The sequence below is a fragment of the Pyrgilauda ruficollis genome, unplaced genomic scaffold (assembly GCF_017590135.1).
Source record: "Pyrgilauda ruficollis isolate IOZ18807 unplaced genomic scaffold, ASM1759013v1 scaffold62, whole genome shotgun sequence".
In the NCBI taxonomy this organism is placed as follows: Eukaryota; Metazoa; Chordata; class Aves; order Passeriformes; family Passeridae; genus Pyrgilauda; species Pyrgilauda ruficollis.
Window position 1 is genome coordinate 1109261 of NW_024527933.1, and position 19403 is coordinate 1128663.

General features: G+C 55.9%; 1 protein-coding gene across 1 annotated transcript; it reads left to right on the forward strand.

The window, feature by feature from the left end:
- The first annotated feature begins 10613 nt into the window (after positions 1-10613).
- AGPAT2 (1-acylglycerol-3-phosphate O-acyltransferase 2) lies at positions 10614-19026 on the forward strand. The gene is made up of 6 exons (XM_041483861.1): positions 10614-10856; positions 14340-14473; positions 14905-15080; positions 15226-15321; positions 16825-16897; positions 17335-19026. Exons 1-6 carry the CDS (start codon positions 10669-10671, stop codon positions 17484-17486), a joined length of 819 nt encoding a protein of 272 aa, XP_041339795.1. The 5' UTR covers positions 10614-10668; the 3' UTR covers positions 17487-19026.
- The last annotated feature ends 377 nt before the right edge of the window (positions 19027-19403 follow it).

Consider the following 19403-nt stretch of genomic DNA (forward strand, 5'->3'; position numbering starts at 1 on the left):
GCGGGGCTCGGCGGCTCCGCCCGGCGCGGGGCGGTGCGGGAGGCGGGGGCGGCGCTCGCAGCTCCGCCGCAGCCCGGGGAGCCGGGGGGCTGCTGCCCGCTGGGGCCGGGCAGGGTAAAGCCCAGTCCAGCGCATCCCAGCCGGGGGTCTCACGCCACAGCCCGGGGGTTTCATCCACCCGCGCATTCCACTTGAGGATCTCATTGCCGTGCCCATCCCACGTTCCGGGGTTCCACCCACTCGGGGATCCCATCCCCAGGCTCACCCCACCACACAGGGGCTCTCCCAGCCCGAACCACCAGGCTCTCGCCTCGTGGCAGAGCAGGGAGGGGTCTGTGGAGATGCTGATCCCACCTGGCCCCCAGCACTGACAGCAGCTCCAGGTTTATTTAAAGCCATTTTGGGTGGCAGACGGCCAGACTCCCTCCTTGTTACCCACAGCAGGTAACCTGCGAGCACAGCTCGGGGGCTGCACCCCTCAGGCCTGAGCCCTGCCATCACTGCTGCTCCTTCTCCTCCTTGCTGTGTCTTTTCCCCACCCTGAATCCCAGCAGCAGCACTGGCCGGTCCTCCCTGTTTGCACTGCGGCTGGGCAGGGAAAGCTCACGGCAAGACTTTGTGTCCGACAGGCCAGGGACAGCCCATCCAGGGGGATCCTGTGTGAACAGGCAAGTTAGAGCAAGGGGGACAGGGAGCAAGTAGTATGATGGGAAATGATGTGGGAGACTCAGTCACGAGGGCATTGTTAAGATAATTCCTTGCCTGCTATCAGCAAATCTTCAGATTATCTGTTTGCCCCCTTTTCATGGCTCAAGTTGCTCCTTCCCTTTGATTTTGGCTCAAAATGACCTTTGAAAACAAGCTGGTCACTGCGAGCCCAGATCCCCGCTCAGTGTGAGTGCCAAGCACTGAGTAATCAGGGCCTAATGAGCAAAAGCTTTCGCTGGACTAATCCAAATAATGGTGATGAATAAGGAGCATCACACAAAACTGCCTGAAACCTCCCAAATCCTGCAGCGTGTTTGCTGCCTGCTTTTAACCCCGAGGAGGTCCCTGCTGCTCCAGTGCTGAGCCCTGACCTCTGTGTGGGCTGACATTGCCCACGGCAGTGACAGGGACAGGGACAGTGAACGTCACCTCGGCCACCCACAGCCCCCATCCGGGCAGCTTTTACCATCCCACTGAAGACAGGATGGTTCTCTGGCAGGCTCTTATTTTTAGTGTTAATTAAGACAGGAAAAAAGAAGAGCCTCTGAGATTTATTTTTGATGGTGGGGCTGGTAATTTGGGAAACAGCAGGGACAGGAAGGTGCATTGCGGGATGCATTCCACGCTCTCTGCTCACCCTGTTCCTGCAGCTCCTTCTGACTTGAACCCTGATTTTGGAGGCCAAGAGTGGGAGAAGAATCCTCGATGGAGATGGGAAATGGCACACCTGGGCCAGGGCTGAGGATGGCTTGAAATCCACAGAATTCTGCTGCGGGGCTCTGCAAAATTCAGGGGTGGATTGTCCAGCGAATCTAATTAGGAATGAGCAGACCATCCCAAGCTGTAATATGCCAAGTAATTAAGTGATTAGTATTGATTGTTAGAATGCCTAATGAGCAGTTATCACTGAATGATTAATTAATCCAATCAAAAGAGTAATAAAAATTCTGCAGGTGTCATGACACCTTATACTCAACACAGAAGGGAAGTGAGATCTCTCCCCATGGTGCCCATCTCCGGTTTCTATCCCAGGCACCTGGCACCAGGGATGCACTGCCTGGGCTGCTGCCCCTGTGCAAGGGATCTCTCCCCTCCCCAAAATTCCCCTGGCACTGCCAGGATGGGCTCCAGCATCAGGCAGGCTCCCAGAACTGTGTAGCTCGAAGGTGGAGAAAATGCTCCCGCAGGCGCTGTCAGCATCCAGAAGATGCCGGGATCAGCCAATGCTCGGCTCCTCCCTGGGAATTCTTTCGCTCGCTGCCTTGATTAAGTCGCTTCAGTTTCTTCTGGTCAAAGCCCTGCTAATCCCAGCTAAGCCCGCAGCGTGCCGCACGCTGGCCTCTGATCACTTCCCTGCCAGGCGGTGGCTCTGCGGGCACGTCCCCAAGAGCACCGTGCCCTGGGGACATGGCAGCTCGCGGGCAGCCACAGCCCTGCAGCGGTCATTTGCTGGCCCGTAATATTTACCTGGCTAAATGATAATGAGTAAATGATCTCCAGGCAGGGCTAACAGCAGTGCAGAGCAGCCCTGACTCGTGAGCAGGGACCCCCAGCCACCCATCCCCCCGTGCCCTGCAGAGCACCCTGAGCTGCCCAGCTTCCTCTGGGTGGGATGTCAGAGTTGGGTGACAGCAGGGGACAGCCCAATGCCATCACCCGCAGTGCTGCTGCCGGCAGGGGCGTGCAGGATCCCAAACCAAAATAGAGGCACATGCTCTCCCCCCTCTCCTCTGCCATGGGGATCAGCCCCATGGCCACACACCAGAGGGATCTCTGCCCCGGGCAGGCTGCGATGGCACCCGGCATTCCCAGGCAGCTCCGGAGATGATGGATGCAGGCTTTAATGCTCTTTTCTGTGCATCTTTGAAGGATTTGAGGCTGATCACCCGCGCTTCCTGCGTGGCATCCACAGCTGGCTCCGCACAGCCCGTCAGCTGCCTCTGCTGCCTGCCGGGCCCTGCCGGGCTCAGCGCAGCGGTTATAATTAGAAATGCTAATCAGCTCTTGTGTTTCTGGCTTGACAGCCCTGCCACCCCCAGCACAATCTTCCCTCCAATCTGTCCTGTGCTCGCCCCCTCTGCTTCCTCTCCGCATCCCTGCTACTTGTAATTAAGCACTACGAAGTTAAGGGGGGTTGAATGGGGGTGTTGGGGCTCGCTGGATGCTTTGGGCCAGGACTGCAGCCCCCACAGAGCTCCTGGCTTGCTGGGAACTGTTTGGGGGTCTCACCCTTCATTCACCACCATCCCCTTGGGCTGGGGACACCCCAGGGATGTCCCTGGCCCTGAACTATGAGAGGGAAGAGAGGGAAGCTCAAGGGCTCTGCAGGCAGTGCTGGGGTTAAAGGCAAAGGGTGGTGGCTGTGGCTGGGAGCCCTGCGGTGCTGGCTCTGGAAAGGGAGCTTCTCTCATTGGGATTTCCATCATGTGCCAACCGTGGGCGCTTCCCAGCCAAGGAGGAAAGGGAGCTTGCAAAGCAGCTCGGAGAAGGGGGTTGAGCAAGCAGATCCCTGCACTGGCTTAGATTATGGAGTTATTCATCAACAGGTCATGCTCTGGCCGACACAGCCCAGGGATTCCTCCCTCACCAGTGTCCCTGCCAGCCCCCAGCTGCTCCACACCAGAGCCAGGGCACGGCTTTCACCCTGGGCATTTCACTCCCAAAGTCAGGCTTGGCCAGGGAGACATTCCTTGCAGCAGGCACAGGGCTCAGCTGGCCTCAGAAGAGACAGAGATGCACAGGTGGGATGAGCAGCTCTGGACACGGTTTTTAAGTCAACATTCATCTTCCAGGTGCTCCCTGTGTATCAGTTTCAGTGAGGAGAGAGGCTGCACTTTGGAGGGTTGATGTGCAGAAGGTTTTCAAGAAGGCAGTGGCTGTCTGAGTAAGGACAGCCCCCCTCACCTCCTGTGTCCCATGCTTCACCTGGGACCCTCTGCTCACTGCAGCATCTCCCAAATGTCAATCCAACAAAGGGCTCTCCCTCCTCAGCACAATTTCTCCCTGGAGAAAGGGTAATAAGAGAAACAAGGAGCTATCACAAAAAGAGCATGTGAGGGACAGGGCATGGTGGCTTCAATGACAATGCACTCGTGAAAAGGCACCAGCAGCACAGGCAACTGACTGGGAAAGCTCTGGGGGAGAAGTCGGATTGGATTTGTCATGACTAATTGACTCCCTCCAGCACTGTGGTCCAGCCTTCACGCATGGCATGAGCAGGGTCCCAAGCCTCCAGGAATTAATGAGGGTCTGACCCTGTCTGCTCAGCCACTTGAGTTTTGCCAGCGCAGTCAGCTGGCTTAAGAGGCCCTTTTATCCTTTTCAGATCAGATCAATTTGGATAGTTATAATCTAGTCCTGGTGAAAGCTCAGAGTAGACTTTATTGCCCAACCAGCTCAAGGAGAAAAAAAAGCAAGCAAGAGGGAGAGGTCATGCTGAACTATTGATTGTGCTGCTCCCAGATTGGCCTCGGCAGAGAGCTCACCTGGGACAGTTTGCCTCTATCTCCTGCTAATGCTGCTCCATTGATCTCCTGTGACAGGCGGCAACTACAAGATTTTTTGAGGTCAGAGTCATTAAGAGGCATTAATCAATAACAGAGGAAACTGAGAGAGAGCAACTGTTTGTTTCATGCAGACATATTCCCCGTGTGGATTTTAGCCCGCTGAGGTGTGCGTGGTTTCCAGGGAGGTCTGCCAGGAAAAGAATTCACCTTGTGCTGGACTCTGGCACTTGGAGGAGATCCTGAGCCAATTGCAACACATTGGCAGCTCCAGCAGGGCTGTGCAATGAGAGGCAGCACCTGGGGAGTTTGTGGCATCCATTCCAGGTACCCTAGCATCCTACCCAGCAATTGCCCAGACCCTCTGTTCCCACACAGGCAGCGCTAGAAGAGATGGGCACTGATTTCACATGCCCAAAGACCTGGGTGCTGGTTTCACGTTGTGCTTCTACCAAAACTAAACAAAGCTGCTGCCTGGCTGTGGTGCAGCCAATCCCAGCAGCCTGTTCCAGGATCCAACCCTGTGTGAGCTCAGCCCCAGCCCAAATTCATTCCTGTGGCAAGACTGGAGCTGTTCACAAGAAAAACGGTCTTTGTGCTGAAAGCACCCCAGGCTGCTCCGCTCCCTCCCGCCCTGCCCAGCAGTGTCAGTACATTTCCACTGCTCTGTGGTGGCAACACGCCTTTTTCTTCTCCAGCAGCTCCTGTGCTCAGCCCCAGCAAGTGTCTGTGCAGGTGCTGGAGCCCATTTTCCCTTGGAGAGGCAGAGAAGGGGGCAGGAGACCTGCTCAGGACCAGGAGGATGGAATCATCTTCAAAGTGGTGGTTCTGGTGCCAGCAGAACAACCAGCGGCCTCGGGGTGATCAGGGGCTGGGGAGGTGCTGGTGCAGCCCCATGACTCACACCAATGGCACACCTGGACTTAGCCCAAAGGCCCTTTAGTCCTGCTGTGTGTCACAGAGCTGGCACACCCTGCGGCACAGTGCTGGCAGGTCTGGCATACCGGGAATGCCACGCTCAGCCTGGGGAGGGAGCATGGCTCAGCCACCAGGGCCTGCACCCAGGAGGTGCCATGGGATGCTGCAGAGTAAGGGAATTGTCCTTTGGGAGGTGGGGATGGAGATTCCAGTGGAATCAGTGTCCCTTTCTGGGCACACCTTGCCTCGACTCCCAGAGCCCCAGTGTCCCACTTTGCAGTGGTCAGTACTGCAGATCCCCAGGGAAACAGGATCTTCCTCGTTCCTGGAATTACAGCCACACATCTGCAGCACAGGGATCCAGGGCTGCAGGAGAGGAGGGGATGAGATTGCTGGCTCAGATTGCACAGGTGGGGCACACACAGCCCATAAATACCTGGCAGTCCAGCCCTGGAGACACACCCAGAGCTCAGCACCAACAGCTGAATCCAGACCAGGTGTGTGTGCCTTGTTATGGGAATCCAGACCAGGCAGACTCTTTATGGGAATCCAGCTCAGGTGGGACACATGATGATGATGATGAGCAGGGGCTCCCTGAGCTGAGAACCCCTGATGTGGGGGATGCAAAAAACCCCTCTCCAGTCCCAGGTTGTCCACCAAGAGAAGCTCTTGGCTCACAGCTCTGCCTTCCCTGCTCAGTCTATCAGTCTCCAGGTCAACAACCCAGTCCCTTCCACCAGCACAAAATCCATCAGAAACAATTCGATTTCCTTTATTTACACATGACATTTAGGAGAAAGCCTAATCATATTGCAACTTGGAAAAAAAAAAAAGTGATTCCAATTTTACATCCTTGTGCCTGAAAGAGCTTGAGAGCTGCAGCCAGACAAGATGTCCTGTACTGGGCACACCCTCATTTACGAGCGAGCACGGTGCAGAGACCGTGAGGCGCAGGGGGATTTCCAGCTTGTGGTTACAAACGTAAATGTAACAGTAAGATCTGGAAGTCTCGTGCTTTTGCTACCTCCTGTTTTTGGCAAAGTCTACCAGGAGCAAAAAAATAAAAGTCAGCGCTGGGGGGCTTGGTGGTGTGTTAACCCGAGGTGCAATCCTTGCCTGATGTGCACTGATTCTGCAAACAGCAATCTTCAGCCTCACTGACAGCCCTGGCGCTCTGTGGGGTGCTGGTGTGGCATTCCTCTGTGGATCAGCATCCTGCCTGGTGTCCTGCGTGGATTCAAATCCACACCGGGCTGGTGTGGACATCCCAGAGGATGATGTCTCACTTTTCTAATAGAGTTACTTGTAGGTGAGTAAAGGTTACAGGAAGGAAGGAAGGTTCAGATTATTTAATAGCCTTTTAAAACACGTTTCTCTCTTAATTGCATGTTCCCAGAGTCAAAGTCCTTTGGGCTCTTTGCCTTTGCAGAGGCCAGTGGAGGCTGTGCCTGCCGGGCAGTTTAGCAGTCTCATGCTTCTGGTTCTTGTGCAAGGCTCTGTTGTGAGCAGGGAACGGCAGCGCTCCGTTGAAGCCACGCTGAGTCACCAGCCGGTTCCTCCCCAGTGTTTACTCTGTTGTCACCAGAGCGCTGACGTGTGATTACTGAGGAGCCCAGCAACCACAGGGAGCGTGGCCATGGAGCAGCAGGAGCCAGCGTGGAGGCTGAGGGTCAGGCTGAAGCTCTGCCCCTGCGACTGTGGGCTCACCGTGAGCTTCCCTGCTGCCCACACAAGGAGCAGCAGGAAAATTTCACCTCCCATGTGCCCTTTTAGGTGACAAGGAAATGAGATTCACCCACATCCTTTGCACAAACTGCTCTCAGCACCATCCTCACCAAGCAAACTGTGGTGTTCCCAACCAGGGCAAACCTCTTCTCTGTCTTTGCCAGGGCAACACTTCCAGGAAAATTGATGCCAGCCAGTGATGTCAGCCCTTGGGACAGCCTTGCTTATGGATACAAACAAGGTCCAGGTTCCCAGCCTGAGGCCTTGCTCATGTGGGAGTGTTACACAGGGTAAACACGTCAGTGCTGTGATGCTGGACTGTCCTGTGTACCCTGAGCTACACAGAGGTGACACACAGTGACACCAGGCTCTGACACATCTCCCAAAGCCAGCTGCTAATTCAGACAGGTGAAGAGGGAAGAGGATAGATCAATGGATGCATGGATGCGTGCATGGACGGACTGACAGAGGTCTGGAAGGAGTTATAGCAGACGTGTGGAGCACCTCACTGTCCCCAAGCCCCTGACGATGGAGGCTGCCGTGCAGCACCCAGCACGAGGTGCTGAGGAGTTTGCACAGCCCATGGCTTCGTGCTGTCAGCCCTTCCTGTGAGGGCTCCCAGCCTCACACATGCGTGCCACGAAAAGGCCACAAACGAGGATGTTTGGCTGGCTGCTGCCTCCTCCCCCCCACTTTAATGTCACCAGCCCCAGCTGCTGCTTTCAACACACAGCCCTTGGCAGGAGGCAAAGGGAAGCAGGCCGATGGGTAGAGCTGCCAGAGGTGCTGTGGGAAGCCAAGGGCAGAGACAGGGCGAGGCAGCTCAAGTGAGATTCTCCACAAATTCAGCCTTCCTTTGGCACAGCCAGCATCTCCAGAGGGTCCTGCCCAGCACCCACCCAGCCTCTGGTCTCCTGCTGCTCTACAGCCTGCTCAGCCAGGAGATGGACACATCCCTGCTTCCTTCCTACCCCTCTCTTCCCTTCTCCGTATGTGGGAGATGTTCTCCCTGGCTCTGTTTCTTTTCCAGTCAGAAGCTAGTCATCCACAGGGAGGTCACATGTTCTTGCCAAGGGAAGAAATAAATTTAGGCAAATAAAAGATAAAAGAACACAGTCAGATTATTGTAAGACAAGGGTAATGCTTTTGATGCTTTTGATGATTATTGTAAGACAAGGGTAATGCTTCATGGCTCTTCATGGACCCAGGCACAGAAATCCCACCAGCAGTGATGCTGGGTGGACCCTTCTGCTTGGCACTTGATGTGTTCTTGTTCCTGCCAAGGATTCTGGGCCCTGCTCAGGTACATTACCTGCAGGGTACCCTTCTACCATGTTTAAATAACCCAGTCAGTAGTTTAAACATGCAAAACACACTACACAATCTAGCAAACCAGGTTTTTTTGAGAATTTGGAGCTGCTTCATCCTGGCTGCTGCAGCTTGGGAGGACAGGGATGGGGTCTACCTTTGCCTCTACCCCAAAATGGCCACACTTCAGGGTGATGAGGTGATCCTTGTGTTGCACAGCGGGCAGAGGCTCTCGGGCCTCCTCCATCAGGCAGTTTGTTATGAAAATGTTAACGCACAGGCTGTCGTCATCTGGCAGCACCACCGCCTGCCTTATGAAATAACTCAGCATGACAGCTCTGCTTGCTCGCAGGCAGGCCCATGTCTGGCTTCTAATCTGGCATCAGAAAGCGCTCCCCTTCCTTGAGCCGCAGACTAATACTACGTGTTTCATTTGCATTACTCCAGATAAAGCGCTGGAGATCATGGGGAGAAGGGGATGGCAGCCAAGCTCCTCCAGGAGCCCACACGTGGAGCGTTGCACCAACCCTGCCACACCAGATCTGCTCACTCCGCTTGCCGCCGGCACCGCGGCCCTGCCGGAATTTACATTTCAGATTCCCAACGTCAGCCAGCGTTTATGAGCTCCGCGGATCGGCCCGCACGACGCCCCAGCGACAGATCAGCAGGGGCTTTCTTCCCGTGTCATCAAAAGCAAAAAGTCACGAGGATAACACAGAATCGCTCCGGGCCCAGCATCTGCTCAGCTGCAAAGGTCTCGGTGACTTCCCAGGCATATGTTGGCTGGCACGGCACTGGAGCAAGGTTCCCTGAACACTCCACACGACACAGGCAGCGGGGATTAATCTAATGCTGTGTGGAGATGCTAATACAATAAGGGTTCTTTGTGGCATTAGCTGGAATCATGAGACCAGCTCTGAGATGTCATTGCCTGGCAGCCGTAGGGAGTGCCAGCCAGGAGCTCTGTGTAGACAAGCTGGGAGCCTGTCTCCTGCTCCCAGCCCTAAAGCTGCTGTGAGGTAGGGAAAGTGCAGTGAGCTCTCCTTTTTCTGGTGACAGCTCGTTTGGGAACAGCACGCAACCTCTGTTGGTGAATCCAAGGACAGCTGAGGGAACAACGGTTATTTTAACAGGGCTAACACTTTTCCTTGATTTTTTTCCAGGAGCTGCAAAGCTGTGGATGCCAAGGGGATGCTCAGAACCACAGGGCCACATCTTACCCCAGAGCAGTCTCCACAGAGACTTGCAGGACTTGGGTTTTGCTATAAAAATTGTTGCAAAACCAGCTGAGCTCAATGAATGGTTTGTGTTGGTTCCAGCAGACATTTCATCTCCCATCTCAGCTTTGTACCCACAGAGCTTCAGGGCCTGATCCTATCCTAACCCCAGCGCCAGCAAGGAAAGCTCCATCCTGCTCAGCACATTTGTGGGCTAGAAAACCAGCATCAAGCACCAGCAGAGGAGGTGGGTGACGGTCCATGAGGGTCCCCAAACCTCACATGGTTCCCTGAGGGACACAAACTCCCACACAGCATGGAGGACCCCAAAGCCTTTCCATGGCACCACACAGGCAGTGAAAACCCTCCACACATGGCACCATGAGGGCCCCAAAGGCCCACGCAGCTCCACGACGGGATCAAACACCCACACGGCTCCATGACAGGATCAAACATCCACAGGGCTCCATGAGGGTCCCAAACATCCACAGGGCTCCATGACGGGATCAAACACCCACACGGCTCCATGACGGGATCAAACATCCACATGGCTCCATGAGGGTCCCAAACATCCACAGGGCTCCATGAGGGGACCAACTCCCCCGGACAGGACTTCATGAGGAGACAAAACACCCCCAGGGCTCCATGGGGGTCCCAAAACTCCACGATTCCATAAGGGTCCCAATCGCCCACAACGGGATCAAACCCCCACAGGGCTCCATGAGTGGACCAACCCCCCCAGACAGGACTTCATGAGGAGACAAAACCCCCCCAGGGCTCCATGGGGGTCCCAAAACTCTACGATTCCATAAGGGTCCCAAACTCCCACAACCATCGAGGCAAGAACCAGACCCCCCCGCGAGGGCTTCATGAGCAGACAAAACACCCCCAGAGCTCCACGAGGGGACCAAACCCCCCTCAAAGGGCTTCATGAGGAGACAAAACCCTCCCCGGGCACCATGGGGGTCCCAAAACTCCACATAGTTCCACGAGGGTCCCAAACTTCCACAACCCTCGATGCGGGGACCAAATCCCTATAGGGGTCCGTGAGGGGACCAAATCCCCATAGGGGTCCGTGAGGGAACCAACCGCCTTCCTCCCCTCGCCATGGCGACCGCGGCCCGCCCAGCAGCCCGAGGAATGCCCGCTCCACAGGGAACATTCCCCGCTCGCCCGTCCCGCCCCGCCAAGGGAGCGGCGGGGCGGGCCGGGCCGCCCACATAAGGCGGGCTCAGCTCGGGCTGCCCGGGGAGAAGGCGGCAGTAGCGGCTGGTCCGGGTGGAGCCGTCATGGAGATGGGGTGGCTGCTATGGGGCACGGCCGTGCTGCTGCTGCTCCACGTCCTCATGCAGCTCAGCCCCACCGTCAACTTCGCGCTGCGCATCGGCTTCTACTGCCTGCTGTGCCTGGTGGCCTCGGCGGTGGCGGCCGTAGCCTGCCTGCTGGTCAACGGCGGCCGCACCGTCAAGAACATGAGGTGAGGGGAGAACGGGGGGAACGGGCGCTGGGGACAGCGGTGTCACCCCCCCGCCGCTGCCTGGAGCCCCTGGGGTGGTGGCAGCCTCTGTCACATCGGTGGTATCGTAGCCCTGGGGGTCCCCTCTAGGCTCAGGGGTGGCTGTCCTGGCTAGCCCGTGGCAGAGCCCTCGGCAGGGCACGTTTGGGATGAAGCGCCTGGAAAGTGGCAGTGGTGGCTTTTTTAGGGAAAGCTGCGGGAGAGCAGTGTTTGTTGAGAGTGGCAGAGCACTTGAGCAGGCTGTCCAGGGAGTGTGAGGAATCTACCTGTCTGGAGACATTCCAAACACACCTGTGTCACTGGGTGACCCTGCCATGGGAGATGGAGCTGATCTCTAGAAGGTTCCTTTTGAGCCTAACAGTGGGGTGGCTGTGTTTGGGGTGTTTCCTGCCCCAGGAGCAGAGGCTGGCAGGCTGTGTGCCATGTGCTGCTGGGGCACAGCTCTCCTGCAGCTGTTGTGTGACCCTGTGTCCCCTGACAGGACACCTGTGACAAGGGCCAAGGGGCTGCTGTCATCCAGCACCTCCTCTCCATGCCAAGGTACATTCTACAAGCACAGCTGGCACTTCTGCTGGCAGCACAGGACAGCTTATTTCCTGGTTTTGCTCTCCCCTAGTCAGCTTTTTACCTCTGTGAGCATGTCATATGGATGCAGGGGAAAGGAGAGCTTTAACATCCTTTAGGATCAAAGGTTGGCAGCATCTGAGCAGGTGGAGCTGGACTTTGATTTGCAGTGTGGCTTTCACGTGTCGGACTCAGGGCGGAGGGAGCCGGCACAGGGCACTGATGTGCTGCCTCGAGGGCTGTGCCCTGCCGGTCCCAGCTGGTGCCATGGCCCCAGGCAGTCTGCTCTGTGATTCCAGCCTGGCTCTCTCTCCGGCTTTGGTTGCCTTGGCTCACTCAGGAGCAGCTTTCCAACGCTCAGCCCGCTCTGCAGCTGGGAGAGTTTATGATGTCAGTGATGGAGACGCTTTTATTTCCCCCAAAAAATAAACCCCCTAAACTTTCTGTAAACTTCAAGGAATTATTTGGGAATAAGAACTTGCATTGGATAACTCCTCATGTTGGAACCCAGGGCTGAATTTTGGCCAGAACCACCCTTTTCCTGTAACTTAAGCCTGTTGTTTCCTTGTAGTGGTACTGGCTGAAGATCCTGGTGATGTATCCCAGCCCCTGGGAGGTCCATGGCTGAGGTGATCCAGTGAGTTCCTTATTTCTCCAACATCCCAGGCTGCTTATTCCAGCTTGGGAAAGGGGGCTGGAGCAGAGCATGTGCTGGTGGACAGACAGTGATAATGGTGTTGCTGCCTGGCGCAGAACACCCCGTTCTTGCTGTGCTGCTGGCTTCAGTGTCAAGCTGGTATGACTTGGAAGAGGTTACCCAGGGTGTCTGATAGAGATAGAACTGTTTATCTGTGGTAAAACATCTTGCACGAGCTCCCAATCTGGTAAGCAGATTTCAGTAGTCCTTGAAAATCAGAGTATCCTAAACAAGCCTCTGTGACTGGCTGTGGAGCAGAGCACGTGAATCTGGGGGCTGCTGGCTTTCATACTCAGACTGTTAGGGATGCACTGAAAAGTCCCATTCCCTGTCATTTTTGTGCTCTTTTTCTCTGGCAATAAGTGCACTGGTTTTACAGCTCTCTGCAGCTGTGGCTGCACCACGTCTGAGTCGATGATTCCAGCAGAGAAGTCACTTGTTGTGTTGTAGGGGACTCAGAACCATCCTTTAACCCTGTGGGTGACGTGGCCAGCCCAGCAGGTCACCCCTGCTCTTTGCCTGCTCTGAGCTCTGCCCCTTTGCCTCTTTCAGTGGCTCACGCCACATCTTGTGCAAGGAAAGTCTGTCCCCAGGCTGGCAGGAGGAAGCTGGATGGTTGCTCTTGAGTAATGTGTAACCAGCCTCTCCCAGCAGCCAGTGAGCACTGTGACTTCCAGAGCGGTGACCTCTTTTTTGGTTGGCAGTCAGAAGGGAGGAGAAGTGTGATTTAGGTCACCCTGGTGGCATGGCATCCCCCATGACCTCCCTGCTTCGTGTCACCTTGCCTTGTCTCACCTGTAACCCCATCTCTCCACCTGGACTGCACCCCTGTAACCTTGCAGCGGGCTGTGGAGCTCTGCATTCCTCCCTGTGTCCTTTCCCTGGGTGTGGCTCTTTGCAGCAAGTTGAAATGAGGACTGATAGCAATGTCACCTCGGGGCATTGGCCTGGCCTGAACTCCAGTGTCACAGCCAGCTCGTGTGGTCTGCATGGGGGGACACCCCACGGAGATGTGAGCCCTGCTGTGGGTAGGAGCAAGCTGGGGGAAGTGCTGTGGCTCAAGAGTTTGTGCAGACTTTTAGAGAGCAGATGCTGGGAGCTGCTGCCAAGCCAGGATGAGATGCTGTCCAGGTGCTCACCTCCCACCTGAGTGACAAGGACGCTTCTGAGCAGGATGGTGCTGCACAGTTCCCAAGCTGGACCCTGTGGTGGGGACAAAGCTGGCTGTCCCTCAATCTCCTGCTGCTGGAAGGAAAGCTCCATCCCCTGTCTGCCAGGGAGAAGGTGGCCCTGAGGCAGGACATCCAGGTGCTTGCTGGAGGCCAGGTCAGCTTGAATCAGCTCTAGGGGAGAGCAGATCCAAGCTGGTGGCTGTTCCTGGGAGCCTTGTTCACGTGCTGGCTCCTCTGCCACCTGTCCTGGTAAATGGCTGTTCCCTTGCCCAAAATAGCCCCTGTGTTCTGCCAGCTTCTGCCTGTGTCCTTTGGCCTAGCTGGAGAGTCCCCAAGTCCCCCAGTCAGGGGGTGGCTTCCATGGGCCCTGCTCCTGTGGGCTGACAAGGAAATGTGCTCCAGTGCTGGCATGGCTGAGTGGAGCTGCTGGAGTGTCCCAGCTGGGAAAAGCTGGAGTTCTGTCAGACCTGTAGATCACTGGGGAAGGGCAGAAGCTTCAGCATGGGTTTGCTTGGGGGCACCCAGTCTCTGCCAAGCCATGTGGGGAGCATCCTGTTTGCTGCCTGCATCCTTGCCTTGTGCAGGGAAGTGTTTCTCACCTTCATTCCCCTCCTTCCTTGGGCATCCCGGGTTTGTTTGTATCATTGAGCACCATCTTCCACCTCTGCAAGGAGCAGACCTGGCAGAGCCTTCCTTGAGTGTCGGGTGTGCTGGGGAGTGGCAGCTCCTGGGAGAATTGTTTGACCAACTTGTGGGGCCCTGCTGCTTGTGGGAGGAAGAGCCTGGTAGCACCAGGGCAGCCCAGAACCATGGCACTGAACAGGGCAAGTGAACAGCACTCCTGGAGCACGGAGACCATGCAGGGCAGACACCTGGGTGGACCACAGCACAAATAAGTCTGGAGGTTCTCTGTCCTAGAGCTCTTCTTGTCTCCTTCCACCCCCACTGGGTACAGCAGCCCCTGCCCTCCCTGCTGTGCTGCTGACTGCTTTTTTTTTTTTCCTTCTGCAGAATCATCAAAGCTGTTGTCAGGACCTTCAAGTATTTCTTCGGCGTGAGGTTTGAGGTGAAGGGACTGGAGAACTTCAAGGTGGAGGGCCCTGCTGTCATTGTGTCCAACCATCAGAGCGTCCTCGACATGATGGGTGAGGAGCTGGTGGGAGGGAAGAGAACATTTCTCCTGCTCACCCCTGGGAGATGTCCTGCTTGTACCTCCTGGACAAGCAGCCCCTGGTGCAGCTTCCCCATCAGTGCTGGTTGTGGGAAGGGTCTCCTGTCACTCTGAGCAATCCCACACCTGTGCAGCACCCCAGGTCCTGCTGTCCTTGAGGTGCTGGCCCAGCACATGTGCCAGTGGCCCTGCTGGACTCCCTGGGGCTGGGGAATGAACTGCCTCTGGGGGTGTCCTGCTGTCACCTGCAGCCACTCTGTCCCACTAACTCTTCTGTGTGCCAAGCCTCCTGCTCTCAGAAGCTGGGAGAGAAGCAAGGCACCAGCCTGTCCCTGGAGCCCTTGTCCTCGTCCTGTCCTTGTCCCAGGGGTGACTGCTGGGTCTTGCCCTCTGCCATCCCATTAGGGCTGATGGAGGTCCTGCCCGACAACTGTGTCCAGGTGGGCAAGAAGGAGCTGATGTACATGGGCAGCGTGGGGCTCATCATGTACCTTGGTGGCGTCATCTTCATCAACAGGAAGAGCACCAGCAGTGCCAAGATGGTGATGTCAGAGGTGGCCAAGGCTATGGTGGCTGAGAATGTGAGTGTCACTGTGGAGACGGGTGGGGTGGCATGAGGGCATTGTGGCACTCCTGGTGCTCCTGGCTCAGCTTGGCAAAGCTGGCTGCTGTCTCCCACCACTGCAAGTGGATTTCTGGAGCAGAGCCTTGTCTCTCCATGTGCAGGTGAAGGTGTGGGTATATCCAGAGGGCACGAGGAACTGCACTGGGGACTTGCTGCCATTCAAGAAAGGAGCATTTCACCTCGCTGTCCAGGCACAGGTAATGGTGCTTTTCCCCTGCATGGGAGCCCTTGAGTGCTTTTGCAGTGGCACTGCACACTGATCATGCAGTGTGTGGTTTGTTTGCTCTCAGATGAGCTGTGTTCCCAAGTAACACCTGCTCAGGTAAACCACTGGTGTCAGAAGTGCTGCCCTGCAGCAGCCAAGAGCCTTTTCCATCCCCTCTGGGAATGAGCTGACCCTGGGCATGAGTGGCTGTAGACAGTGGAGAATTGCCCTGTCCTCTCTCCTGCCTGCCTCAGCCCTGGTGTTCCTCTGGAGGGAGGAGTGTGAGGGGCAAGCACACTTGATCCCTCTCTCCAGGCTTTCCTGGCAGCCTGGCAGGGCAATGCCAGTGCCCAGGGGTTCCTGGGGGCATGGCTGCAGCCCAGAGCTTGCTCCTGGCAGGGAGCCCAGTGGGTTCTTTTCTGGGGAAGCCCAAAGCTGACAATTCATTTCTCAATCCCCCAGGTCTCAGTCGTGTAGTGATGATTCAGGATTGTTAATTCTTATCCTTTAAAGCAACATCTGGGCTTGCTCTATGTGAAAATAGCTGCTGCCTCCCTGGCAGCCATATGGCAGTTCTTGATATGTCTTTTCTCTCCAAAATGACAGCATCCACGAGCAGTTAGTGGGGGAGCAGGCAAACAGCTTTAGCCAGCCAGAGCTGTCTCAGGAGCAGGGTGTTTGCCTGAGCACAGTGCTGGGGCAGTGTGCCAGAGACTGGGATGACTCGAGGCCTCAGGGGAAACTGGTTTCCCCGGGAGAGGTGTTACAGCAGGGTTTTTGGGAAAGGGAAGAGATGCCAGCTCTTTCACTAGGTTCGTTTGGCCAAGCCCAGGGTGTAGCCTGTGTTGTACCATTCCCATTCCTGCCTGGGTGATGCAGCCAAGGCAGAGCCTGGCAGCTGCTGGAGGAAAGGATGACATGGAACTGGTCCTGCCTCTGCTACACCCCCCTGAGTCACCAACTGTAGATCCTGGCTGTGTTACCAGCACTGGAATAACAGCTCTGCCTGCCTTCCTGGCCCTGTGTCTGTCTGAAGCTTCCCCGGGAGCAATTGATAACAACTGGTGACTCCTTTCCTTAGAAACTGAAAGCAGAGCAGCCACCCTGCCCCAGACACGTGCCTGTACAGCAGGCAAGGCCTGTCAGAACAGGCAGCCTGCAGTGTTTGATTACAGGACAGAAAGTACCTGGGGTTTGGAGCCTCACTTGGGTCAAGGAGGTGTAAAAGACAGTGCTGAGTTGAGGCTGGAGTGGAACTTGTCCCTGTTTCCTTGAGTATCCCTGTGCCTTGAGTTTTTGAGGAGTGGTTTTGATTCCATTTGGCTGCTGATTGTTCTACCCTTTGGAAGTGGGTGTTGCTTGTGGGGCTGTGTGTGCCCTGCATGTCTGAGAGCCAGGCCAGGTCAGCTCTGCAGTGTTGGATTTGCTGCCTGTCTCTGGCCTGCCCTGAGCTTCTGAAGTGCTAGTAACTCCTCTTTTTTTCCCTTTCCCCAAGGTCCCAGTGATCCCTGTGGTATATTCCTCCTTCACCACCTTCTATAACCCAAAGACGAAACTGTTTACATCAGGTAACAAAGAGTCACTTGGAGACAGGGTGGCTGTTGTCCTGTGTGGAGATGTGGCTCACAAGGGTGTGGGAGGGAAACAGAGCTGGGGTGAGCAGGAGGAGCCCCGCTGGGAGATGTTTGGAGGCAGTTCAAAGCACTTGGCACCAGAGCCTGGGCTGGGTTAACTCAGGAAGGGCTGTAATTAAATACACTGAGGGATGTTTTCATTAAAAATTGGGCAGGCTCTGGCTGGGATGGCAGTTTGGGGCACAGGGGATTATTCTGGGTGGCACAGCTGTTGGAGCTGGGATGTAACTCTGCCTGTGCTCCAGGGGTGGATGCCTGAAGCCCTGGGAGGGGTTGAGGGCTGTGCTGGGGCTGTCCAGGGTGGGGAACAGGGCAGAGAACAGAGCTCCTGTGGTGTGTGGGTTTCTCACAGGCTCCTCTCTTGTCCCCAGGCAAAATCAAGGTTGAGGTTCTGCCTCCAGTAGAGACCAAAGGGCTGACGTCAGACGATGTCACCGACCTCTCTGACAGATGCTTCAGCACCATGAGGGAGACCCTCTTCAAGCTCTCAGGCCATCCAGGCAAGGCAAAGGACTCATCCTAGAGGCTTCTCCAGTGGTGTCACCATGTGGTGGTGGCTGAAGGGACCTGTCTGTTCTTGCCAAATACTGAAGGATCTTCTTCTCCTCTGCAGTGATTTCTAGCTCTTGGGAGCACCACAGACTGGCACACAGAGGGTGTCAAGCCAGCACTAAGGTTCCCCTCTGAGTGGATTTCTCTTATGGGTTCATTTTTTCACTTTGAAATATCTCCTTTATCTGAATTTCTCAGGCAAAAAACTTGTGCTACCAAAGGGCTCAATGACCAGAGAGGTGAATTCCCCCAGCTTTTGCAGCTAGCTTGGGGTGACAGAAAAAACCTGCCTGGAGCTTTGCCTCGTGTGACTGTCCCTGCACCTGTGTTCCTGCAGGCTCAGCTCTTGAGGTGGCCCTGTGATGTCCCAGGTGGAAACCACCAGGCAGCAGTTTGTATCAGCACAACCTTGATGCTCTAACAGGGCTGAGAACCGGGGTGAAAAATCTAGATTTTGGCTTTTCAGCAGTGCTAGGAGTGTGGTGTCCTCCCTGGACAACCCAGAGCACTCCCACCCACCAGTGGGACACACAGCCTGTCCCCTTGAGATGCCCTTTTGTCACAACAGCATCACGTTGGGAAACTGCTGCCAGCTCCCCGCCGTGGTGGTGGCTCAGCCTGGTCACATCCCGGTGCCTGCAATGCCTCTTATGGAGGCAAAGGGCTCTGTCGTGCTCGTTTTGTCACTTGTCATGGTCAGCACTGGCCGAAAGATGGTGCCTGTCCCGCGTCTCTGCTGATCTGCGGGGCGGAGCTGCTGCTCTCCAAGGCCTGCAAAACCCCTGCAGAGCCACAGGGTGGGTGAGCTGCTGCTGGAAAGGGGCTGGGAAGGCTTGGAAGGCTTCAGCTCCCCCTTTGGGGGATATAAACTGCTTTCCCAGTCAGATAAAAGGGTCTCCCCTGTGCTTTGGGGTGGTGGACCAACAGAGCTCCTGGATCCCTCACCGGGAGCTGTGGAATGTTGATGCCCGTGGAGGCTGGGTCAGGTCCATGGTTCCTTAGCTTTAGCTCTTCTGTTCATGGCACAGGGGACCTTGGGATGAGCCAGCTGGGGCTACTCAGGTAACCAGCACACCCAGCTCCTGCAGCCTGCGTTGGTGGAGTTGTGCTTATCTGGCATTTTGGGGCTAAAGCCTCAGCTGGGAAAGGCAGGGAGCTCCATGGAAGGAGCCCTTGGGCCGAGATGGTGCTGCCAGGGGCTTCACTGGAGGGGCCTTACAGTACAGACTCAGGGGATGGGAAGGGTCGGGGTGGGAGGATGGGAACCAAACCAGCACTTTGTGAGAGTGGCAGATAAAGGGCTGTCATGGAGGGTCATCCCAGGAGGGCCCTGAGAGGGCTCCTGGGGAGGAGAACCATGTCTGACTCCTCCTGGGAGGAGGGAGCAGTGCCTCTATGTGCAGTTGTCTGCTGTTCACTTTTAATTGGGCTGAGAATGTTATGTGCTTTACAAAAAATCACCAAAAAAAAAAAAAAAGAAAAGAAATTACACCTTTGGTTATTTAAATAAAGGAGCCTCCTTGTCTTGTGTGGGGGGTGAGGGAGGAGGATGGGGGTGCTGAGGCCTGAGCTCTTGCAGGGGGTGGGTTTGGTGATGGAGGGGCAGGAGGGGTCCTTGTCCCCACTCTGTGACTCTGCTCCCCCCAGGCAGGAGGGTTGTGCTTCACCCAGCCTCACTGGTGAGGCACCATCCCAACTCCAGGGCTCCTGGAGAGCAGAATGGGAGCTGCAGGGATGGGCACCCACTCCTGTACCCAGCTCTGCAGGCACCAGGGGCTCCTGTCCCCTGCTCTGACACCTGGCTTGGGGCTGCAGGGACTTGTGACAGCAAGCACAGGGAGTGTGGGGAGGCAGCTGCCCTGCCTGGGCCAGGTCTGTGCTTGCTGCT

Excerpts from the sequence above, each read along its gene's own strand:
- AGPAT2 (XM_041483861.1), top strand. The coding sequence starts at position 10,669 with ATGGAGATGGGGTGGCTGCTATGGGGCACGGCCGTGCTGCTGCTGCTC. Across the intron at positions 10,857-14,339 it reads CGCACCGTCAAGAACATGAG|AATCATCAAAGCTGTTGTCA; the intron begins GTGAGGGGAGAA and ends TTCCTTCTGCAG. Across the intron at positions 14,474-14,904 it reads GAGCGTCCTCGACATGATGG|GGCTGATGGAGGTCCTGCCC; the intron begins GTGAGGAGCTGG and ends CCATCCCATTAG.